Source organism: Leptopilina heterotoma, unplaced genomic scaffold (genome assembly GCF_015476425.1).
Source record: "Leptopilina heterotoma isolate Lh14 unplaced genomic scaffold, ASM1547642v1 Lhet_65, whole genome shotgun sequence".
Classification (NCBI taxonomy): domain Eukaryota; kingdom Metazoa; phylum Arthropoda; class Insecta; order Hymenoptera; family Figitidae; genus Leptopilina; species Leptopilina heterotoma.
The window spans coordinates 4,871,781-4,898,372 of NW_025111152.1; the positions used below are offsets into that span (position 1 = coordinate 4,871,781).

Sequence of the window (26,592 nt, forward strand, 5' to 3'; positions counted from 1 at the left end):
CGAGAATTCAGTATTATTCCAAATTTTTTTCGGGTTCTATCCAAAAAAATATCCATATCGAATGTGAAGACAAAGAAGTTCGTGAATGTGAAGTGGGGGGAGGCAAAATCCAAGAAAATCAGTCAAATACGCATACATAAAAACAAACAATGGTGTATTGTGAAGTTTCTCTTTTGTCACTTTTTTCTAATTTAAACAAAAAGGTGAGTAAAATTAGTGATAAAATTTATTTTTACTATAATTATTTAATTTGTTATTTAACTATAATAGAATAAAAATTTAAAATTTAACGGTTAAACGTAGCAGTTATCGAGAGTTTAAGGGTTGCCAATAATTAGGGGCTCCTTGACCTTGCGTCATTATAATTAAAGACACATTAACCTCTTCTATCATGTTCTCCTGTGTAAGAAAATGATCAATTTCGTCTTTAAAAGACTGATCAAAGTGCTAAAAAATTGAAAGAATGTTATTATAAATGTTTAAATATTAAAATTAATTTAAAAAATATTATTAAAACTTAATTTGCATAAGGGGCCCTATAATCTAATCACAGCACTGATCTGTTTTCTAATGTTTACATTATGGCTTTCAAAGGCACTCTGAGTCCAGGCTCTTCTGGTGTTTGATTACCTTCTCAGTTCATTCGTACGTCGCCACCGACTTCGTTCAGATCAAAACAAAAGAAATGGACGCTTAGAAATCACAAAAAAAGCTCAGCCTCTAAACGTTGGATGAAATTATTTACTTAATAATTTCCGTCCTTATGGAATATTTCACTTTCAAATATCAGTGTTGCGAAAAAATGGTTTATCATCAACGTCCTTTAAAACTATTTCAATGATTCTTCTGATAAGATCGTGAAGCCAGCCGATCGGTTTTCCTGGATTTTCTTCAATTGGATTTGAAAATTTAATTACAAGGTAAGTCTCGAAAGAAGAATTTTTAATTTATTCGCACATAATGAATGTGAACATTTTTTTTTTATTGACAGTTTAACTTTTTTATAAACTCTATAAGGGTTGCCACAGATCAGGGAATTTAGAGAAAAGTCAGGAAAAGTAGAATTGGCCAGGGAAATCAGGGAAAAGTTAGGGATTTTTATTAAAAGTACTGGAAAAAATTAAATCTTTTAGAATTTACAACTAAATTCTCAATTTTTGTGTCTTTTTGTTTGCCTCATAAAATTAACACGAATTCTAAAAAAAACGATACATTTTTTCTATTCCTGATAATAATTATTTATTTTAAATAATTTAATTCTATTAATGAATTGCCATTAAGTTATTACTTATAAATTATTTAATGAAGTATTTTATTAAAAAAATTTAATTTCAATTCTGTTGAAATTCCTTTCAATTTTAAAAATTTAAACGCAATTCTTTGGAAGAATTTAACTACCTTCATAAATATTAAAATTCTTTACAGAAATTCAATTATTTTCAAAAATATTTTTAAAAAAATTCTAGTCAACATTTCAATTATCTTTATAATTGAATAGAAAAATTCTTCGCAAAATTAAATTATTTTCAGCAATTTTAATAAAATTCATTGCAAAATTCAATTATTTTCAAAAATTTTCATAAAATTCATTGCAAAAATTCAATTCTTTTCAAAAATTTTTCTTAATTCAATAATTTGTATATCTATTTTAATAATATTTAACAAAAGAATTCAATTTATTTAAAAAGAATTTTGACAAAGTTCTACACAAATAAGTATTTAATTATTTTCTAAAACAATGAAAATTTTACAGGAATTCAATTATTAAAAATAGAATATTGCATAAATTTGTTCCAAAAATAACCAATTGTTTGAAACTTTTTTATAAAATTCTTTGCAATAATTCAATTATTTCCATAAATAATAAAACTCATTGCAGAATTTCAATTATTTATAATACAATTTTACAATAAAACTTATTGCAGAATTTCAATTATTTTTAATTCAATTTTAATCAAATTCCGCGAAAAATGTAATAACTCTTAAAATGCGTTAAAAGAATTCAAATATTTAAAAATTTGATCATAAAATTATGTATAAGAATTGAATTTTGAGAAACATTCAATTATTCAATAAATTATCTATGTTTCTATTTAAATAATTGAATTCTCGTAGAATTTCCAAATACAAAATGATCTAAAAATTAATTTCAGTTAAAGCTTCAGATAATAGTTGAATTTTGGAGAAGTTACTGATAATTGCAATTTTTAGAAATAATTGAATTTTGTAAAGGTTTCAAATTAAAATCTTTTCTAAATCTGAATTTGTTATTCTTTTAATTAAAAATTCTATAGAACTAATTTTTTTCAAAAAGCTTAATCGAAATTAAAAAAAAAAATTATTTCAAGTTATTATTTTCTAAATGTACCTATTATTTTATTTAATTAAAGAATTTTTGAATAATTGAAATTTCGTAAAATTGAATTGTAAACAAATTAATTTGAACATTTTCAAAAGAACTTTATCAAAAATTATGAAAAATAATAATTGATTTAAAGAAGAATTTTAGTTAAAAATTCTAGAAAATAATAATTTAATTGAAATGATGAAACAGGGTTGCCACAGTTCAGGGAATTTAGGGAAAAGTCAGGGATTTTTTTTAAAAGTACTGGAAAAAATTTAATCTTTTAGAATTTATAAGAAAATTTTCAATTTTTGTGTCTTTTTGTTTGCCTCATAAAATTACCACGAATTCTAAAAAAACCTTAAATTTTTTCTATTTCTGACAATAATTTCTTTCTAAATAACTTAATTTTTTAAGAAATATCATAAAATTATTACTTATAAATTATTTAATTAATAATTTTTACAATTCTCACAAATACTAGATTGATAGAAGAATTTTATTTAAAAATAGGTACTAAAAAAATTGAATTTTGAGAAAAGTTACAAATGATTCCAGAAATTCAATTATTTTCAAAAGTTATAAAAGTTCTTCGCAAAATTTCAATTATATTCAAAAAGTTTTAAAAAAAATTCTCGTCAAAATTTTTATTATCTTTATAAATTTTAATAAAATTCTTCTCAGGAATTCAATTATTTTTAAAAATGCTAATAAAATTCTTGGCAAAATTTCACTGAAATTCAATTATTTACAAAATTTTTAATAAATTTCTTTGAAATAATTCAATTATTTTCATAAGTAATACAATTTTCACAGGAATTCAATTATTTAAAATACAAAATTTCATAAAATTTTTCGAATAATATCAATTATTATTTAAAATGATTTTTATAAAATTCGTCACAAGAATTCAATTATTTAACAAAGTTCTTTTAAAGAATTCAATTATTTTTATAAACTTGAATAAGATTCGTTGCAAGAATTCAATTATTTATAATATAATAAAATTCTTTACAAAAATTCAGTTATTTTTGTAAACTTGAATAAAATTCGTTGGAAGAATAAAATTATTTTCAAAAGTAATAAAATTCTTCGCAAAAATTCAATTATGTTCAAAAATTAAAAAAAATTCTTGTCAAAATTTCAAGTATCTTTATAAATAATAAAATTCTTCTCCGAAATTAAATTATTTTAGAAAAATTTTAACAAAATTCTTGGGAAAATTTTAATTATTTTCATAATTAATAAAACTCATCGCAGGATTTTAATAATTTTTTATACAATATTTTAATCGAAATCCTCAAAAAATGTAATTATTCTTAAAATTTTTATTAAAACTTTTCAAAGGAATTCAATTATTTAAAAGTTTTTGTTGATAAAATTTTTTATGAGGTTTCAATTTTAAGAAACATTCAATTTTTCAGTAAATTATTTATTTTTTAATTTAAATAATGGAATTCTTCTAGAATTTTCTATTAAAAATTGATTTAAAAATGAATTACCGAATAATCGATGTATTATTTATGAAAATAATTAAATTATTGCAACGAATTTTATTAAATTTTTTTTAAATAATTGAATTTTTTTGAGAAATTGTACTACTTGTAAAAATAATTGAATTCTTGCGAAGGATTTTTGTAAATAATTAACTTTTTTTTTGAAAAATTTTATGGTAATTTAAATTGTTACAAAACATGAAGAAGGCGATAATTCCGAGTCGAAGACTCGGTGTGATCGCCTTCTTCATGTTTTGTAATAATATATTCCTATAAGTTGTTGAATTTTAAAAAGGTTTGAATTTGAATGTTTTGAAGAATTTTAATTCCTACAGAAAAATAACATATATAACAATATTCTTATATTATAATATAAAATAATGTTTTTATCATTCGGTCATTTTGTTTTACAATAATATTTTTATCAGTTATTGTATTTTAAAAGGTTTGAATTAGAAATTTTCTAATTTTTCAGGGAAAAACAAAATTAAATTTTTGTGGCAACCCTGTCTATTTTTGTATTTAATAATTAAATTTCTTATTTTTTGTCCCCTTTGAATTATGTGGAGGTTATTTTGCATTTTTTCTGAAAAAATTACATTTATTTCTAATTCGATGTTTCTTATTTATTTATCTGTTTTTAAAAACTTATTTTTTTTGTAGGAAACATGAATTCCAAATTGGGTAAGAGTCAAAGTTATAATCTTTATTCTTGCTCTCATCTGTCAAATGCTAAAATCCATTTGAAATTAGATCATTCGGGTGGAAGTAAAAAATTCGTGAAATACTGCAGTAAACCAAATCCATCGATTCAAATAAATTCAACAACGGGTCAAACTACAGTTTTTCTTCCACCGCCATCAAGAAGTATTCTCAAATCATCCAACGAATTAGAGGAAACAAAATTTTCATCCTTTAAATACAATAATAATTCATCAAGAGAATCCTCGGGTTCAAAATTCAACCTCTTTTCAAATTTTAATAATAACAATAAAAAACATCAAACGTTTGCCAATAAAACTTCAGCGAACAATGACAATTTCAATAATCGTTTTAAGCCAAACATTCTTAAAACGAAAACAGTGCTAAAACGATACGATTTTCTTGATGTCAAAAGTGACAATGAAAATAAATCCACCAAAGATGCAAGTCATCGAAAAAGAAAACAAGTTTATAATTTGCCCAGTGACACGGATTTAGATCTGAATCAAACAAAAGAAAAAGCTTTACTTCCACAACCCGAGAAGAAGAAACAAAAAATCGAGCCAAAAATTGAAATTAAAATTGAATCCAATAACTTGAATTTAAACGAGGAGGAAATTGGCGAAAAGAAAAGAAGGACAACAAAAAGGAACGAAAAGAAAATTGCAGAAGGTAAAATAATAAATGAAAATTATAAACGAAATAGTAGTGAGTTGTCAAATTTCGAGGAAGGCGAACCATTAAAAAAAAGGACAAACAGAGGAAGAAAATGTAAAATCAATACTCAAACGCAGACAAAGAATATTAGGAAAAAAGTGGAAAAATCGAGCGCCAGAGTTTGTCCTTTCGTCTCAAAACGTCCGAATTTGCAGAAAATAAAAGAAACCAGTGAAAATAATTTAAGTGAAGAGGAAATCTTCATAAATCTCACCAGTGATCAATCTTCAAGTGACACTGAATGTTCAAATCAAAATTGGAAAATTGAACCGCCCAGTGAATCTGAATCTACAATTTGGGAGAATTTTTCCAACCCCGACGAAACTGTCGTAAAACAAGAATATTTTCCACAGGAGAAAAAAGAAAATGAAGAACAAGAATACAAGATAGAAGAAGATGAAGGAGAGGACGAAGAAAATGAAGAAAATGAAGAAGTAGAAAAAGAAAATGAAGGAGAAGACAAAGAAAATGAAGGAGAAAACGAAGAAAATAAAGAAGAAAAAGAAAATGAAGGAGAAGAAGGAGAAAATGAAGAAGAATATATAGGAGAGAATAAAGAAGAGGAAAAAGAAGAAAAAGAATTTTATCAGCAAGAGGAGAAAATTCAACCATCCAGTGAATATAATTCAGAAAAAATGCAGACACTGCAGGAAAGAAAAAAGTGTAGCCCAGAAGAATTTCCAAATCTTGATCATGTGACAACGGAATTTCTCGAAAACAGTTCATGTCCAGAGACATCGATAGAAGCTTTATTGGGTTTTGAAAATTTCAAAGGTTTCCAATCCGACATTGCAAATTTCGAAGAATATTATTTCAAGAAGAAAAAAATTCCCTTTCCCGTTGATGGTGAATTTTTAATTCCCGATTATTTGAATTACATAAATCCATATGATTTCATTGAATTTTCAGACGATGTTCATAAATTATTGAGTACAACATTGTGCAGTGATTTCATTCAAATAACGCCGATTAAAATGATAAAAAATACACGCAATCTAAATGAAAATAATATAAAATTGGCGAATTTAAATTTCATTGATTTTGATGAGAATTTTAATTATGATTCATCGAAAAAAAATTCTCACATGAGATTGAGGAATGCTCTAATCAATGGTTATAGTTCGGAAGAATTTGATTATGATAATGATGATCATTATTCCAGTAATTTCAGTAATAGTGATCTGAGTAATGATAATGATGGTTGGAATGAAAAATTAGAAGAAAATAGATCATCGAAACAAATTATTATTGAGATTGATGATGAAGTGTTGAATTCCAAATTTTATTTGGATTGCGAGGAAGAGAATAGTATTGGAGAAAATGATAATACTTCGGATGATAATAAATCTATTGATAATGTACCTGATTCACCAAAGAGTATTAAATATGATGAAGAAAGAAACAGAGATTTCGAGATAAATATTGACAGGTATGAAATAAACAATCTTCTTCTTATTTTTTTTTTATTCAATTTATTATTGTTATGCAAATTACAAAAATTTTTATTATCAAATATAAATGTATTAAATAATTTCATAATCGAAATTTAAAAAATTCACATATTAAGTACAAAATTAATTATTACTGTTCATATTTTCAAAAATTTTAATAAATCCTTCTAAAAATTTCAAGTATTTTTTTAAATAATAAAATCTTTACAAAAATTCAATTATTTTCAAAACAATTTTAATTGAATTCTTCAAAAAAATTTAATTTTTAAAAAAATGTTTAACGCATTTCGAAAAAATTAAATTATTTTTATAAATACTAAAATTCTTCTCAAGCATTCAATTAAGTTTATAAACATTAAATTCTTTGCAGGAATTCAATTATTTTCAAAACAATTTTAATTCAATTCCTCGGATGAATTCAAATATTTTTAAATATTTCCTAAAATTTTAATAAATTCTTTAAAAAAATTCAACTAATTTTATAAATGAGGCATTCCATTTCAAATCGTTCCACCGACAAAAAACAATCGCAAGGAGAGCGATTTTTTAATAAAATTAATTATTTAAAAATTTAATTATTTCTAACATATTATACACTAAATTGAAAGAGAATTTCATGAACTTTCTAGTGCTATTTTTATTTTTTTAAATTTCTCTCAATTTCGTAGAGAAATTCCTGTTTGAAAGTTTAAACTCTTAATATCTCAAAACACCCCCCCGTCGATTTTTATGAAAATTATATGAAAATAAAGCTTAACTTTTCTAGTTTCTATTCCCGTATAATATATTATGGACATTTAATGGGATTAGTAAAAAAAAATTGTTTAAAAAATGTGTTTTTGAAAAATTTGACAAATGTCACGAAGTTGAATCCTAACTAACCTTCAACTTCGTACCATTTGTCAAATTTTTCAAAAACACATTTTTTAAACAATTTTTTTTCTACTAATCCCATTAAATGTCCATAATATATTATACGGGAATAGAAACTAGAAAAGTTAAGCTTTATTTTCATATAATTTTCATAAAAATCGACGGGGGGGTGTTTTGAGATATTAGGAGTTTAAACTTTCAAACAGGAATTTCTCTACGAAATTAAGAGAAATTTTAAAAAATAAAAATAGCACTAGAAAGTTCATGAAATTCTCTTTCGATTCAGTGTATAATATGTTAGAAATAATTAAATTTTTAAATAATTAATTTTATTAGAAAATCGCTCTCCTTGCGATTGTTTTTGGTCGGTGGAACGATTTGAAATGGAATGCCTCAAATACTAAAATTCTTTGCAGGAATTAAATTATTTTTAATCCAATTTAAAAAAATTATACGAAAGAATTTATTTTCAATAATTTCCATAAAATTAAATTTCAACAAGAATTTAAAATTCTCTAAGAATAATTCAATTATTCTCAAAATATTTTAAAAAAATTCTATATAAAAATTAAATTACTTTGAATGCAATTTTTAAATATATTCGTCAAAAAAATTGAAAGAATTCAATTATTTTGAAAAAAATAAAATTCTTGTGATGAATTCAATTATTTTCGAAACAACTTTAATTAATTGAATTTAAAATAATTTTTTATCCTTCCATATATTGTTAATAAATATTATTTGTTCGATTCAAGGAAGAAATAATTAAATGAAACAATAAATTTTCATTTTTTTGACAACGTTTCGATGGACTGGTTCGCCATCATCATCAGGTCACTTTAATAAACAAATTCACAAGTCACATAAAATAATTTTAAAAAAATATATAAATTTAAACAAATTCGAAGATATTTACCTAATTATAAAATTACATAAACTTTTGGCCAAAATCAAACTAATTAAAAAATAAATAAATAAATAGGACTAGACGGAAAAATAAAATTTTAAAATTAAAAATCACGAACATTTCAATAAGTTATTAGTCAGACTGACTGCTTAAACGACAATCCTCATATTATATACAGGTGACGAGTTCAATGACCGCAAATCGAAATATTATGAAAATGATCACTCTTTCAATTTATTCAGTAAAGGAAAATATGCATTACTAAGAAATTGTGTATCTTCCTTCTTGTTAATAGTAAAATTATTACATTTAATGTGAATCATTTCCGAAACTAATCTTTTTTTATGAGAAGTTTCATTGTCTAAAATTTGCACATCATCAAAATTGAAAGAATGACTATAATCATTTTTGTGCTAATTCACAACCTTCACAACTGAATCTAAATTTTTACTCTTTTTGTGTTCGTCGATTTTTAAAGTACGTTTCGATTCACCAATATACGTTGCATTGTAATCATTACAATTGAACTTGTAGACAATACCAGATCTATCCCACTTATCTATGAGGTCTTTTCCTAATTTTACAACAGAAGTTAAAGTTTTTTGAACAATCGGACCTCACAGATAAGTGGGATAGATCTGGTATTGTCTACAAGTTCAATTGTAATGATTACAATGCAACGTATATTGGTGAATCGAAACGTACTTTAAAAATCGACGAACACAAAAAGAGTAAAAATTTAGATTCAGTTGTGAAGTAGCACAAAAATGATTATAGTCATTCTTTCAATTTTGATGATGTGCAAATTTTAGACAATGAAACTTCTCATAAAAAAAGATTAGTTTCGGAAATGATTCACATTAAATGTAATAATTTTACTATTAACAAGAAGGAAGATACACAATTTCTTAGTAATGCATATTTTCCTTTACTGAATAAATTGAAAGAGTGATCATTTTCATACTATTTCGATTTGCGGTCATTGAACTCGTCACCTGTATATAATATAGGCAAATGGAAAAAAAAGATATACCTGTCTTTTTGTTTTTAATTTCCAATTGTTTAACAACAATTGTTTAAACAAATTAATAAAAATTTAAAAATATTTGAAAATTGTTAACGCTAATCGATTCTACGTGGAGAAATAAGAATGATTTGTATGGGTAATTTTTTTCTACAAGTCATATTTTTTTTATAAAATTGTTATAAACAAATTAAGCTGGGTAAAAGGGTGTTTCATCTCAAGCATAAACAAATGGATTTTAAGTAAAACTAACAATTGGATTCATAAGCAAATGGAAAAAAGGTATGCATATTAAATGTATTTAATTTCCAATTGTTTAAACAAATTAATAAAAATTTAAAACTTTTGAAAACTGTTGCTTGGGATGAACCACTCATTATCCAGCATAATTTCTTTATAACAATTTTATAAACAAAATACGACTTAGAGTAAAAAATGACACATACAAATCATTCTTATTTATTAGCGATTAGCGTTAAGAATTTTTTAATTTTTATTAATTTGTTTAAACAATTGTTGTTAAACAATTGGAAATTAAAAACAAAAAGAACCAGTCCATCGAAACGCTGTCAAAAAAATGAAAATTTATTGTTTCATTTAATTATTTCTTCCTTGAATCGAACAAATATTATTTATTAAACTTTAATTGAATTTCTTGAAAAAATTTCATTATTTTCAAATATTTCTATAAAATTCTTCATAACAATTTAATTATTTCTTAAAATTTTAATAAATTTTTCTTCTTAAAACATTTCAATTATTTTTATAAATACACTGGAGCTTCACTTATTTTCAGTTTCACTTATTTTCACCATTTCCAGTCTCACTTATTTTCAGTTAAATGGTTCTCCGTGCGTTCTCATTGGTTGATGTTAAAGAATCCACCAATCAAATCAACTCGAATGTTACGTTTCAGAGTGAAAATAAGTGCGACTCTGCCTTTCAGTTTGTTTGGACTTAGTGAAAATAAGTGAAGCTCCAGTGTAGTAAAATTCTTTGCAATAATTCAATTAATTTTATAAATAGTAAAATCCTTTGCAGTAATTCAATTGTTTTCAAAACAATTTTAAAAGAATTCCTCGAAAGTATTTAAATTTCCAAATATTGACATAAAATTCATTTATTTTCTAAAATTTTAATAAATTCTTCGGATCAATTCAATTATTTTTATAAATAGTAAAATTCTTCGCAAGAATTCAATTATTTTTAATGCAATTTTAATAAAATTCTTCTTCATAAAATTCAATTGCTTTCAAAATTTTCAATTAAAATTATTAAAGAAACTCCATTAGTTTAAAAAAAATCAAAGAAATTCTTCAAAAGAATTCAATTAGGATTTTTTAAAATTTTAATAAAATTCTTCGCGAGAATTCAGTTATTTTCCAAAATAACAAAATTATTTGAAGGAATTCTATTATTATCAAATTTTTTGATAAAATCCTTTGCAACAATTCGATGATTTTTAATACATTAATTTTAAAATTGAAAATATTTTAAAAGAAAAATTATAAAATAGTTAAAAAACAAAAAAAAACAACAACTAATTTCGAACTGCGAACAGATTACCGGAACATGTACTTATTATTATTATTTAATAATTAATTATCATTATTATTATTACAGGCCTCGGATATTATGACTTTTTCGCCTTTTTTCAACTATTTTCCAAAAATGCGATATTCTTCGACTTATTTGACTTTATTTTTACAAAATTACGACTTTTTTTGACATTTCTTCCAAATATTGCAATAAAATACCACATTTTTAATATAAACTGCAACTTATTTCGATTTTTATAGTATGAAAAACAACAGACTGTAGACAAAACTTTCAAAAACTTTTTTTGAATAATTTTTGAATGATAATTAAATTTGTAAAATATACTTATAATTAAACTATTTTTTAATAATTGAAATTTTGTCAAATTTAATTGAAAATAATTGAATTTTTTCAAGTATTTTATTACAATTTGTAGAGTAAAAAAACAAAAATCACAAATCTTATTACAGTATTTGAAAATCAACATTTGCGGAATTTTAATTGCAAATTTTGAAAATATGTAATTGAATTTTCAACAATTTTAATGGAAAATCTTCATGATGGAAATTTAAAAATGAAAATTAAGGAAAATTAGCTTATTCTAAAAAATATTTTAAAATATTTTTGAAAAAGGTAATTGCTAATTCTTAAAATTTTTTCATTTTAATTTTTTAAAATTCAATTATTTACAATATTTTTAATTACATATTTCTGAGAATTCAAGTACGTACAAAAAATAACTTTAAAATTTTCTAGAATTATTTTTAACATTTTGGAGAAAAAAATCGTGTTCAAAATTTATACCTAGTTACAATTTTTCAAAAAAATTAATGAAATAATTTTTTTGAAAATTATATAATTCTTTTAAGAAATTCAATTATTTTCAAAAAATGACATTACAATATTTAAAAAAAAATTTATTCTTGGAATTGTTTTATCATAATTTTTTAAAATTCAATTATCTTCGAAAAAAGTAATTAAAGTTTTTATAAAATTAATTTTTTTTAGACTATTAAAATTTTTGGAGAAACCATGTTCATATTTATAATTAAAATTCTTTAAAAATGTTAATATTTGTTTTTATATTTTTTGAAAATTCAATTACTTTTTAAAGGATTTTACCAAATGTCAATTTTTTGAAAATTTTACGAAAAAAATAGAATTTTAAATTGTACTTTACTTTCTTTTTATATTTTTTGAATAATTCAATTCTCAAAAAAACTCTGAACAATATTAAAAATAATTGATTTAGAAAAGTATTTTTGTTTAAAATTCAATAAAATAATTAAATATTGAAAGAGTTATAGTAGAAAATTTTAGAAATAATTTAATTTCAAAAGGTTTTAAATTAAAATTTTTAAAGAATTACCTAAATTTTGAATAATTTTAATTTTTTAAAATTATTTATTAGTAGGCAATCTTTTGCAATTTTTATATTCTATTCAATTGTAAAATTTTCGAATAACCAAAATTTCATAAAATTGAACTTTTATAAAAATTATTAAAAATAATTAATTTAGAAAATAATTTTTGTTAAAAGTTCTTGAAAATAAATGAATTTGGAAGAAGTTACAATTTTTAGACAATTTTAATGAATTTCTAAATAACTTATATTATAGAATGGTTTCAATTGGAAATAATTTATGATATAAATTTTAGACAATAATTTTAATTAAAATTTCTAAATAACTTTGAAAAATTGTAATTCAAATTTCTTCAAAGTTAATTATTTATTTATGTACTTAATGAGATCAATTAGTAATTAGTAATTTTTTGAAACTTTCGAATATATATTTAAATAAAAAAATTTTAAATAATAATCAACATTTTGTAAAACTGAATTGAAAAAAAATTGAATCTTCTAAAACGCATTTTTTGGGTTTTTAAATTGATTCGAGGCCTACATTTTTCATTTCATTAGTATCTATAAATAATTATATAAATATAAATAATTTTATTATTTATTTATTTAAAAAAAAAAATTTTATCTTAAAGTTTTATTTTTTAATTTTTTAATCATTATTTATTTATTTATTTAGATAGTAGGGGAGAGTGGTCCTAAGTTGTCCGCCTAAGCAAATTGGTCGAAAATATTAACAAAATGAAATTTAATCACTTCGGCAAGTATATATTAGTGTTCAGAGATCGTTTTGCTATAATTTTGTGGTATTTAGAACGTTATAGAATGGCTTTTGTAGTCTTAATACAATAAATAGTGAAAAGCTGCATTTTGGACATTTCAGAAATAGCGGTCCTAAGTTGGCCACCACTTTTTTTCGCTTGTGTTTAAGGAAGAAATGCATATTCTTTTCAATTACGCAGAAATTTTACAAATTTGATACATTTAGGAGAATAAAAACGCATTATTTAACTATTTTTGTTTAGAAAATGAAGCAATATTTTATTTCATTTATTTACAGTGGTGGAGGGCTGTAGAGACAGGCGTTTTTGTACTTCATTTTTTCTAATGTTTTTTAAACCATTTTTTTTGTTTTTGTCTTTGTTTAATTCCTACGTTGCACTTTTACGGTCTTTCTCGTGATGAAAAACACAAAAAGAAGCAAAATATAAATAAAAACAAACAAAAACAATAGGTGGCCAACTTAGGACCACTGTAGATTTTTACAAGTTTCAAATTATTACGCTAATAAAAAAAATTTATTTAAAAAATCAACAGAACCTCTTATTACAACATTAAATAAAGGAACTAGCGCACACACTCATTTATAAATTTTTAATTATTTATCTCTTGTAGCTGCTCTCGAAAAAACAAGAAAAATTAAATTTCTTTGGTCGTAAACAATATTATTGTCCCCACAATGCGTAGAAGAATCTTAGATTATAATTAGGTCCATAAATTATATCATGGTTTATCAATATATCATACCACAAAATTATAGATTCGTCCAGTATACCATCTCTGAGAAATGAAGGGTGGCCAACTTAGGCCCACGGCCAACTTAGGACCACTCTCCCCTAATACTGACAAAATTTGTAAATTTTCCAAAATTATTACTATAGGTATTATTTTTTTATTAATTTATTTTATTTGTTGTATTGAAATTTTTTTTCAATCTGAATCTATTTTTAAAAATCAAAATTGTTTTCAGATTCAAATGTCATGAATGCGATATCACTTTTGGCAAACAACGCACTTTAGATATTCATCAAAAGAAGACCCATTCAGGTAATATAATTGTCTATTTTAATAATGTCGTTAAACTACATTTAAAATAATATATCAGCAAAAACACTTCAAAAATTAACCGAGAGATTTTTTTGGTTTCTTGATTTTTTCCAAACGAGTGAAAATTGAATTTAAAAAAAAAATTAATTTATATATTTTATTATTTTATGCTTCCATCCCCTTAATTTTCAAACATTTTATATTGACTTTAAACAAAAAAAGCATTCGTTAACTGTTTATTTTTTATCTTAAGAAATGTAATTGTTTTTCAAATTATGTTTAGGTCATTATAAAAATTTTATTTTTGCATTACATTACATTAATTTAATTAAATATTAAATTATAATTTAAGAGGAGGAACCGCGGTGAGATTTCAAATTTTCAATATTTAAGTTGTTGAGATGCGACAATTATTTTTCTGTAGTTATTTAGGATCTGAGTTTATTATATATTATTATAGAAAAATAGAAAATTTTTGGAAGAATTCGAATTTTTTAAGTAACACCAATAAAATTAAAGGGATGTCAAAGTCGAGTCAGATGTTCCATAGCAGTTTCTATGTAAAAATCCCATCGACTTTGATATCCCCTTAAGGTCATGTTATTCAGTGGTCACGTGTACCATATACTATAATATGGGAACACGTGACCACTGAATAACATAACCTTAAGATAATCAAAAAATGATCTCGTTTAGGAGTATTCAATATTTTTGACATTCAAAACAGTTTCAAAACAATTTTTTGAAAAAATTTAAAGGGCCAGTCCATTATATTTCACCTGAAGCCGTTGCGGCCTATTTTTAAAAAAATCTCATAATTTGTAAAAATGATGTTTAATATCCATAGAATTCATTTTTAAGAATTATTTTATAAAATTTTTCGAATTTCACTTAGAATTTTAATTTTTAAGTTGAGTTGGACAAAAAAAAGGTTAGATTGACAGTTATGAAAATTTAATAAAAAAGCATGGAAATAATTTAGATAATACAAATTTCTTGATTGATATTTGGTTAAAATGAGCTATTTTACTTGTATAAATAGATTTTTATGTAAACATACCCGAAATAATAGATAAAAATTAATTTTAAAATTTACCTATGAAATGTCAAAAGTTACTACATTTTAATTACACTTTTCTAAAAAAATTATAAATATTAAAAAATTTATTACTATTTAATGTAAAGTATTTTCAATGTACTTCCATAATGTGTGCTAACTTTTTAATTTTAAAATATAGAAATATGAAAAATTTTACCTTTAATATTGAGTGTTTAATGATTTTCAGTGATTTTAATCACTTATTTCTTCTCAGGTGCAAGACTAAAAAATCCAATTTTTGTCTCAATAGTTAAGTTTGACCTTCTTTTCCATTCTATTAAATTTTAGAGGTGGAGAACGAGCTACTTTTCAGTTTAAATTTAGTTTAAAAAATCTGCTGAAAAAACGAATTTGTTGGTTAAAATGCAAGTAGATTTTTGCAAGACTATTGAGATAGCCAACTTTAGTGTTATAAAATTACTTACATTTTAACCAATAAACTCGCTTTTGGATGTAGATTTTTTAAACATGAATAAAACTACAAAGTAGCTCGTTCTCCATCAACAAAATTTATTGGAATGGAAAAGAAGGTCAAACTTAATTATTAAGCCAAAAATTGGATTTTTTAGTCTTGCACCTGAGAAGAAATAAGTGATTAAAATCACTGAAAATCATGAAACACTTAATATTAAAGGTAAAATTTTTCATATTTCTTTATTATAAAATTAAAAAGTTAGCACATAATATAAAAGTACATTGAAAGTACTTTACATTATGTACTAATAAATTTTTTAATAATTATAAACCTTTTAGAAAAATGTAAATAAAATGTAGTGACTTTTGACATTTTATAGTTAAGTTTTTAAATCAATTTTTATCTATTATTTTGGGTATGTTTACATAATAATCAACTCATACAAGTAAATTAGCTCATTTTTAACAAATATCATTTAAGAAATGTGTATTATCTAAATTATTTCCATGCTTTTTTATTAAATTTTCATAACTGGCAATCTAACCTTTTTTCTGTCCAACTCAATTTAAAAATTAAAATTCTAAGTTAAATTCAAAAAGTTTTATAAAATAATTCTCAAAAATGAATTCTATGGATATTAACCCCTTGGCTGTCAACGAGATTTACACTGTTTGGTCCAAAAGTGTGTTGAAAAATTTTTAATGGATTTTTATGAAACTTGGTACCCTAAGGTTTCTGGGGTCGCTGAATACGAATCTGACATCAGTTTTTCAAAATTCAAAATGGCGGATCCAAGATGGCGGAAATTTTTTTCAAAATTTGTCGAATTTGCTTGAAACTTGTTACTCGGGGGTTTTAAGGGTCACTGATTACGAATCTAACATTCGTTTTTAAAAATTCAAAATGGCGGATCCAATATGACCGACAACAAAATAAAAAAATTGATCAGATTGACTTGGAACGTAATACTCGGGGGTTTTTGGGGTCGCTGATTACGAATCTGGCATCAGTTTTTCAAAATTCAAAATATCTGGTTCAATATGGCGGAAAATTTTTTAAAATTTATTGAATTTGTTTGATACTGGTTAATCTGACATCAGAATGATAATTTTTGGTGAAATCAAATTTCGTTAAATACTCTAAAAAACTAATGTCAGGTTCGTAATCAGCGACCTCGAAAACCCCCGAGTAACCGGTTTCAGGAACATTTAAGAAGTTTTTAATCACCTTTTTTAAGTTGCGCATATATGCGTCATGAACACTTTTGGCCAGTTTAGTTTTGCGCATATATGCGTCAGCGACAGTCAACGGGTTAAACATCATTTTTACAAATTATGAGATTTTTTTAAAAATAGGCCGCAACGGCTTCAGGTGAAATATAATGGACTGACCCTAAATTTTTGAAAATCCATATGATTGATTGTTTACAATTATGAAAGAAGCGTATATATAAAAAATTGTCAATGAAAAATAATCAAAATTACGAGAGCAATTCTAAAAATTCTAAAAATTTCTAGTTTTATTTAAAAAAATTATTAACTAATTAATTATTTTTCAATTTTTCAAAGTATACCTATTATAATTTCGAATTCTCCGAATTATGTGAAAAAAATGATCACCTATAAAAAACAATATCCTGATGGATTGAAATTCCACCGATCTCTTTCCTTAATAAAGAATAATTATAGTATATTATTATATTTTTCTATAGAATAGAATTTATTATTTTTCAATGTTACAATTGTTTTACATCTGTTATGCATTTATGATATAATTACAATAGAATTATTTTTTAATTATTTCAAATTAAATAATTAGTAATTAAATTGTATTTCGAAAATGATGGAATAGAATATTTTTAAAATAATACAAAGATAGGAAGATAATTTAATTTTCATTCAAACACAAGATTTTTAATTTTTATTAAATAGAAAATATTATATGTTTATTTATTTACTTTTACTTTATAAAAATTATATATTTTTGTAGAAGAAATAATAGAAATTGTAAAATATGTAAAGTTATAAAAAAAATTGGTACAATTTAACAATTTTTTTTCTAAACTGTTGTAATCAGAGACGGTAATTAAAAACCTTGTGATAAATCTTTTTGTGTAACTTTAGCTTTGCACAAGATGAAGTTATAAACCCTTTAGAAAATAAAAAGTAAATTTAATAATTAAATTAGTTTTTAATTTTATTTACTTTGTAGCAACTTTTAAATTAAAGTAACTTTAAAATTGAAATACATAGTTCGAAAAAAATGGTTTAAAATCGAAACTGAGTATTTTTTTTGCTTTAAACCGGATAGAAAATAAATTATAATATTAACTTATAAGTGCGTTAGTGTTAAAAAAATAGAAGGTGAATTATTTTTTGCAAGGTAGGTGTAAATAAATTTTTATTGCGATGTTCTGGAATTTAAAATAATATTTTTATTACAATAAGAATATTATTGCAAATAATACAAGCCTCAGATATTATTACTTTTTTCGACTTATTTTCAAAAATTTCGACTTTTTCTACTTTTCTTTCAAATATTGCAACGAAATAACAAATTTTTAGTACAAACTGCAACTTATTTCGATATTTATAGTGTAAAAAATAACTCTAGACAAAGTTTTAAAAATTATTTTTGAATAATTTTTTTAAGATAATTAAATTTGTAAAATATACTTATAATTTTCAAAAATTTTAGAATAATTGAAATTTTGTAAAATTTAATTGAAAATTATTGATTTTTTTCAAGTCATTTATTACCTACCTACAAGTTTTAAAAATCAACTTTTGAAGAATTTGAATTGCAAATTTTGAAAATAATTTTTGAATTTTCAACAATTTTAATGATAAATCTTCAAGTTATCTTCAAGTAAAACAATTAAAAATGAAAATTAATAAAAATTAGTTTATTCTAAAAATTATATTAAAATATTTTTAAAAAAAGTTATTGTTTGAATTTTTTCATTCTAATGTTTTAAAATTGAATTATTTCCAATACTTTCAATTACATATTTTTGAAAATTCAAATACATACAAAAAATAATAATATTAACATTTTTTAGAACTATTTTGAACATTTTGGAAAAAACTATCATGTTCAAAATTGTTAATTAAAATTTTTCAAAAAATTAATAAGTTTTTTTTAATTATAGAATAAAAATTGTTTCAAGAAATTGAATTATTTTAAAAAAATTACATTCTAATATTTTTAAAAAATTAATTCTTAGAATAATTTTTTTAGATTCAATTATCTTTGAACAAAGTGAATTAAAATTTTTAAAATTTTATTTTTTTAGACAATTATTAAAATTCTTCAGAAATTTGATTATTTGTTTTTATATTTTTCTATAATTCAATTATTTTAAAAAGATTTTACCAAATTGCAGTTATTTTAAAAATGTTTTCAAAAAATTGTTTAGAAATTTTTCAATAATTGTATATAATTAAAAAACTATTATCTTTTAAAAACTATTTAAAAATATTTTTAAAAAATTAACTTCAAGAATTCCTTTATTATATTTTTTTGAAAATATTATACCTTAATAACTTTTTCAAAAATAATAATAATAATAATAATATAATATATGGACAGTTACAATTGCAATTATTATACAAAATTGAATTTTCGTATTTAAATAATCTTCTTCGCGAAGAACATTGGGAAAATTATTAAAAGTAATGGATTTAGAGATGAAGTTCCGTTGAAAATTGTAGAACATAATTGAATTTTTGAAGGGTTCTAGTCGTAATTTTTAAAAATTACTAATTTTCAGAAGGTTTTAAGGGCATTTGAACCTTGATGACGTTTCAGTTTGTGCAAAGCATGTGTGACGTCATCAAGTTTCAAATGCCCTTAAATTGAAATTTTTTAAATTTTATTTCCCGTGTAAAAACAATTAAGAAGTATTTAAATATTTATTTAACAAAATTATTAAAGTTTTGAATAATTGAATTCAGAAATTAGTAAAAGATCAGAGAAATACAAAATAAAATTTTTGTAACAACATTGAATGAAATAAGCGATTTTTTCGCCTCTTTTTGTTATTTTTAATCGACTAAAACGACTTTTTTGAGCCTTAAAGTCCATCCGAAACCTGAAAATTTCAGTATATAGTATATTAAGCAACAAGAGGAGAAAGGCAGCCATTTCTTTACGGTGATTTTTGTGACACGAGTGGAGGTCGAGGGCGCCGTAGGCGCCCCGAGACCGGAACGAGTGTCACAAAAATCATCGTAAAGAAATTGGCTGCCTTTATTCTCGTGTTACTTACGATATTTTTTATTCCTAATGCACAAAAGCGGCGATTTCAGATAGCAGACGACAGGGAGTAAAAGTCATTCACTTGTTCGATTTGTATGAAAATGGCGGCCGATTTCTCCCTTGGGCAAGAAAAATGCATGTGAACAGCTAATTTTCTTGCCCTTGGGAGAACACGGCCGCCATTTTCATACGGTCGAAGAAATGAATGACTTTCCTCCCTGTCGGCTGCTATCAGAAAGCGCCGTTTTTGTGCATGTGGGATAAAAACAATATTAAATAATTTTATTTTAATACAAATGTTATTAAAAAAATCTATAAAAAATATATAATGTAATAAATAATAAAAAATATATTTAAATATTAATATTAATATTAAAAACAAAAAAATAAAACTACAATTTTTTTTATAGGAATACGATCGCAAAGAACGAATGGTTTTTCGTGGAACGTGACAATTTTTTCGGTGAGTATCAAACAATCATATTACAAATTTTATAAAAAAAATTTATTTATTTTTGCATTAAAATATTCTTTTTCTTTACAGGTTGGATTGTGACCGATTGTCTTCTCGATGCTGTAAGCCTTCTAAGAAATTACAACTGCTTATCAGTTTAATGCTCTCACTTTCTAATGAATAGAAGAATATTTTATTAACTGCATTTCACGAAGTCTAATTTCATTTATAAATTTTTACAATTTTTCCTTTTACTTTTTTGTCTACTTAAAAATATTTAATAAAGTATTCGTTTCTATTTATTGTTTACAATTTTATGATTTAAGAAATTAAAAAATTTCAATTTTAATTAAAATTTTTTAATTTAAAAAATTAAAAAGTTTCAATTTTAATTAAAAATTTTTAATTTAAAATTAAATAGAATAAAATTTTATTTCTTGATGCTACACATTTTGCTTTACAATTTTGAAAATTAAATATTTCAATTTAAATTTGATTAATTTTCATAACTTTATTTTTCATTTTAATTAAAATTCAACCCTTTCTTGAAAGAACCAGACATAGTCATTGAAATTAAATAAACTGTGTCTAGTTCTTGCATAAAGGCGTTCGTTTTCTCTTCGAAAATAACTATTTTATGTTTAGATATTTATTATTATGAATGAAATTCTTTGAAGAAATATTTTTCTGTTTTTGTTTTTGTTTCTAAAATAGGAAATAGTTTTTTTCTTGAAGCAATTTGTGCATATTTAATATGTATATATATATATATATATATATATATATATATATATATATATATATATATATATATATATATATATATATATATATATATATATATGTATTGAAAATAAGAAACAGGTGGCTATTTAGAATATATATACGTGTGGAGTTTCAAGTGTCATTAGTCACGTTTAGTAAATCACGTTTCAAGTAGAGTGTTAATGGTATACAAGAGGGATCGCAGGGAGGGTTTTCGGCCGGGTAACAGGCCTTTTTAACCTACTTTAAACTCTGGTGTGTAATAATTACAGCTCTTGAAAAAAAAATATTCCCTCGCGCTCGTAAAATTTTTATAGACCAAAATGTCAATTTATATATTTCTCTAGGACGCAAGAGCGACGTATTATAATTTATAGAACCGTAAATATCGACTCACAATGACGTGAGTCCTTAAAGAAAACAAAGCTTTACATTTTAAGCAATAAAACACGATTATACAAAAAACTTATTTATTATTTTAATCATTTCCTTGAAAATTGTTATTATTATTATTATTAATTTAATAATTAATAACTAAATTAATATTCGTTATTATTATAATTAAATTAATGTTAATAGTATTAATTATTATTGATTTAATTAATAATTAGTATTAATTACTATTCGTTAATGAATACCTAATATTAATTACTATTGGTTATAAGGAATAACTATTATTAATTACTATTGGTTAATTAATAACTTATCAGTCAATTATTAATCTAATGTTACATGAATAATTTAATTAATTTAATCTTCTATATTAATAATCGTTGCATTCCGGTAATCTGTTCGCAGTTTAAAGTCAGATGTTATTTGCTTTATGTTTTCTAACTTTTTAAAATATTTTTTCTTTTCAAATATTTTCAATTTTAAAATTAATGTATTGAAAATCATTGAATTCATGCAAAAAATCTTATAAAAAAATTTGAAGAAAATAATTAAATTCTCGCGAGGAATTTTATTAAAATTTTTAAAAATCCTATTTAAATTCTTTTGAAGAATTTCTTTGAATTTTTTTTAAATAATTGAGTTTCTTATTTAATAATTTTAATTGAAAAGTTTAAAAGGATTAAATTGAATTTTATTACAATTGTATTTAAAATAATTCCTGAGAAGAATTTTATTATTTATGCACAAAAATAACTTAATTCTTGCGAAGAATTTTACTTATTTATAAAAATAGTTGAATTGTTCCGAAGAATTTATTAAAATTTTAGATAATAAATTAATTTTATGTAAATATTTGAAAATATTTGAATTCTTTCGAGGAATTCTTATAAAATTGTCTTGAAAAGAATTGAATTTCTGTAAAGAGTTTTATTAAACTTAAGTATATTCACAATAATTGAATTCATCAAAAGAATTTTATTAGTTTTGGAAAATAATTGAATTCTTTCAATTTTTTTGACGAATATATTTAAAATTTGCATTGAATGTAATTTAATTTTCATATCTAGAATTTGTTTTAATATATTTTGAGAATAATTGAATTATTTTTAGAAAATTTTAAATTCTTGTTGGACTTGAATTTTATGGAAATTTTTGAAAACTTTAATTAAATTCTTTCGTGTAATTTTAAATAGATTGGATTAAAAATAATTTAATTCCTGCAAAGAATTGTAGTATTTATAAAATTAGTTAAATTGTTTCGAAGAATTTATTCAAATTGAAGAAAGTAATTGAATTTATTCGAAATGAGATAAATTTTTTTTTAAAAATTGAATTTTTCTGAAGAATCTAATTAAAATGGTTTTAAAAATAATTCAATTCCTGCAAAGTGTTTTACTATTTTAAAAATATTTGAATTTTTGCAAAGGATTTATTAAAATTTTAGAATATAATTGAATTCTTTTGAAATATTTTATAACGAATTAAAAAAAAAAATTAAATTCTTTCGCGAAATTTTATTGTAAATAATTAAATTGTTTAGAAGGATTTATTAAAATTTTAGAAAATATTTTAATTCTTTTGTGAAATTTTATTAAAAATAATTGAATTTTTGCTAAAAATTGTACTATTTATAAAAATAATTGAATTCTTGGGAAGAATTATATTAATATTTTTGAAAATATAAACAATAATAATTAATTTTATATTTGATAAGTGAATTTTTTAAATTTTGATTAGGATGGAATTATTTAAAAATTTATATTTGAAAATAAAAAATTTTGTAATTTGTATAATAACAATCATAAATTGTTGAATTTGAATTCAAAATTGAACAGTATGTTCCGCGCAAGCGTGCGTAACATTTGCTAGTTGAATAAATAATTTAATTAATTGATTATTTAATATAATTAAAAAAAATTACAATTTATTTAGTGAGGAATACATTATTAGAAGTCAAAAAATAAAGTAAATGGCTTTAAAATTTATTTCACCTCATGATCAGTACCTATAATATATTATTGTTCTTTGTATATTTGTTTACATTTCTTGAAAACGTTTTCTAATTAATTTTCTCTATTTTCAGGATTATATTCGTTTACGTGCAAACGCTGTAAAGGACTCTTTAAGAGTAAAATTCAACTACAAAAGCATTACAAGCATTGCTATCCTAATGACAGAAAGACACTCATCTGCAATATTTGCGACAAAAAGTACAGGTAAAAAAATTAAATATTACGAAAAATTATGAGTCTCTAATTATTTTTTAATTTAATTTTATTATTTTCTTTAGGGATAGAAATTTTTAAAAATTTTCATTTCTTTTTTGTTTGAATTTTTTCCATTTTTAAAAATTTACCAAATAAAACTACCAAAAAATTAGAAAAAAAATAAATTATTGATTAAAAATTTTTTAAATTAAATTAATTTTTACAATAATAAATTGAAAAATAAATAAATTATTTTGGATAATAGTTAAAATTCTATATATTCTGTCATCACGTGAATGTAGAGATTTTTGTTTCTTTATTCCAAATTGTTTTACTACTCAAATTGTCATGTCAAAAGTGTGACGATTTATTTGTATAAATAGAGTGATTATTGTTTTAGTGAAATTAATTCCCCTAGAATTTTTACAGTAACAGAATTTTCACAAGACAGGGAAATAATTAAAGCAAGGAAATTTCATCCAAAGTATTAAAAAAATATCAAATTATTGAAAATCTTAAATAGTCTACGAATTTTCTTTCTCAAATCAAAGTAGAGATATATTTGCAATTTTTATAAATAATCAATTATTTTGTCATCTCTTTGTGTATTTAAATAATTGAATGCATGTACATCTTTTCGATAAGAATTGATATAAAAAAGAGTTTCAATTAAAATTTTAGAAAATATTTCAAGAATTGCAGTTCTAATTTTAATTAAATTTCAAAAGGTTTAACATTGAAAGTATTTGGAAGCGATATAACAGGAATTTTAAGAAATAATTAAATTTTAAAAGCTTTTCAGATTGAAATCTTTTTAACATTTGAATCGGCGTAAAAGTATAATAGTATTATTTAAATATTTATTTAAAAAAATAATATATTGATTTCATTTAAAAATTATTAAAGTTCTGAATAATGTTTTTTCTAAAATTGTAAAAAATAATTGACTTTTGGAAAAATTGCAGTTGTAATTTTAAGAAATAATTAAATTTCAAAAAGTTTTACATTGAAATTATTAATATTATTATAAATAATAATTATTATTACATTGAAATTAAAAGGTTTTACATTTGAAATTTCAATTAAAATAATTATCAAATAGTTTTTAAATATTTCTTTAACAAAAAAATATTAAAAATAATACATTTTCATTAAATTTCAAAAAGAAAGTTTTTGTAACTAACAACGGGTTGAGAAATTTTACGCGAGTGTAGTTGTACTTGTTTATTATAAATTTCAATTATAGTAAATTGAAAACATGCTCTTAAAGTTTTGGTCGTTCAAATGAATGCCGATATTTTTGTCACTACTTTTAATTTGTATTTTACTAAAAATTATTGTTTCCTACATTAAAGAAATTAATTGTTAACAAAGTTAGTGGTAAATTTTAATTATTTCTAAATTCAATATAGTAATTTTGAAAAATCTTTAGACAGAAAAAAAATTTCGTTCAATTGATCTTTTAAAATAGTAGTGAAATTTGAAAACTTTAATTCTATGTAATAAAAAAGTTTTTTAATCTTTTACTTTTTTTCTTTAAATTTTTTTTCCATTTAAGATTAATAAAAAAAAACAGAAAAATGGTAAAAGGTGATAAAAAATTTGTTATTAGATATAATTTTGTAAAATTGAATTAATTAAAATACATTGAAAAATAAATAAATTTAAATTATAATGAATTGAAAAGGATCCTAATAAATAATAATAAGGATTTGTAATTAAAAGAGAAAACGGCCACATAAAAAATTTTAGATAAAAACATTTTTAATATTTTAACTAATAAAATTTTCTTTTCCAGCTATCAGTCATCGCTGAGTCAACATTTGAAGAAAAAGCATTTTATTTTCTAATTAGTAAAACAGTTAATGATTTACTTATGTCATATGTTGAAAGTTTTCTCCTTTCAATAGTAAGTACAATTTTTTCGTTCGCATCTTGCGAAATTTGATTTTTTCAACGTTTGTTTAAGTGGGTGCTACAAAATATGAAACAGTGAGCAATTTCATTTTCTTTTTTTTTTTGCCTTCTGTTGAGTTAATGTTTGGTGTTGGCTGATATTCAGATAAGCAAAGAAAATAAGTGCGTTGAAAAAATTTGTCAAAACAATTAAAAAAAGGAGAAAAGAAAAAATTTAAACATATTAATAGAATATTAAAAGTTTCAAAGAAAGTATTTTGAAGGTTTAAATACTTGTTAAAAAAAGAACGTTTATCGCATAATTTTGAATTTCTGAATAACTCACGAAATTCATGTATTTCAATATAATACTTTAAAAAAAATATATATTTTTTGCTTAAAAATGCTAAATGTTGGTAAAAGTACCAACATTCCTTTTCCTTAGATTCGTAAATTTAATCAAAATTGTTTTTTTTATTTATTTCACTGTGATTGAATAAATCACTCATTTTACACTAATTGAAGTAAATATTAAATGTATTTTAATACATTTCTAATTATATTTTAATTATTTTATTGAAATTTTTTCAATGACAGGAAAATTAAATTTTATTTAAATAAATGGATTCATTCCTAATTGGAAGAAACAAATAATAATTACTAATTAAGAAAAAATAAGAAAAAGTAAAAAAAAGGAGTAAACAACTAAATAATAAGAAAAGGAATACATTTTTTTAAAATATATTTATAAACATAGGACTAACTTTTCATAAAAAGAAAAACGGTGTGAAAACGGAAAATTGTCTTATCTTTCTTACCAAAGTTTCTTTAGTGGAGGAAAAAAGAATGTTTAGTTTTTATTT

General features: G+C 22.3%; 2 protein-coding genes across 3 annotated transcripts in view; one reads left to right on the forward strand and one right to left on the reverse strand.

Moving 5' to 3' along the window:
• Nucleotides 1-128, reverse strand: part of LOC122509956 (pyrroline-5-carboxylate reductase 2) — a 28,958-nt gene extending 28,830 nt beyond the window's left edge. Inside the window, exon 1 of the mRNA XM_043624304.1 lies at nucleotides 1-128. The gene's annotated coding sequence lies outside the window, so the exon portion shown is untranslated.
• LOC122509954 (probable WRKY transcription factor protein 1) lies at nucleotides 83-26,222 on the forward strand. 2 transcript variants are annotated; one of them, XM_043624301.1, is made up of 6 exons: nucleotides 83-203; nucleotides 595-920; nucleotides 4,504-6,688; nucleotides 14,164-14,240; nucleotides 23,710-23,842; nucleotides 25,632-26,222. In XM_043624301.1, exons 3-6 carry the CDS (start codon nucleotides 4,509-4,511, stop codon nucleotides 25,681-25,683), a joined length of 2,442 nt encoding a protein of 813 aa, XP_043480236.1. In that variant the 5' UTR covers nucleotides 83-203; nucleotides 595-920; nucleotides 4,504-4,508; the 3' UTR covers nucleotides 25,684-26,222. The 2 variants fall into 2 exon arrangements, with proteins under 2 accessions (XP_043480236.1, XP_043480237.1); XM_043624302.1 differs by lacking the exons at nucleotides 23,710-23,842; nucleotides 25,632-26,222 and adding exons at nucleotides 20,425-20,477; nucleotides 20,559-20,720.
• The last annotated feature ends 370 nt before the right edge of the window (nucleotides 26,223-26,592 follow it).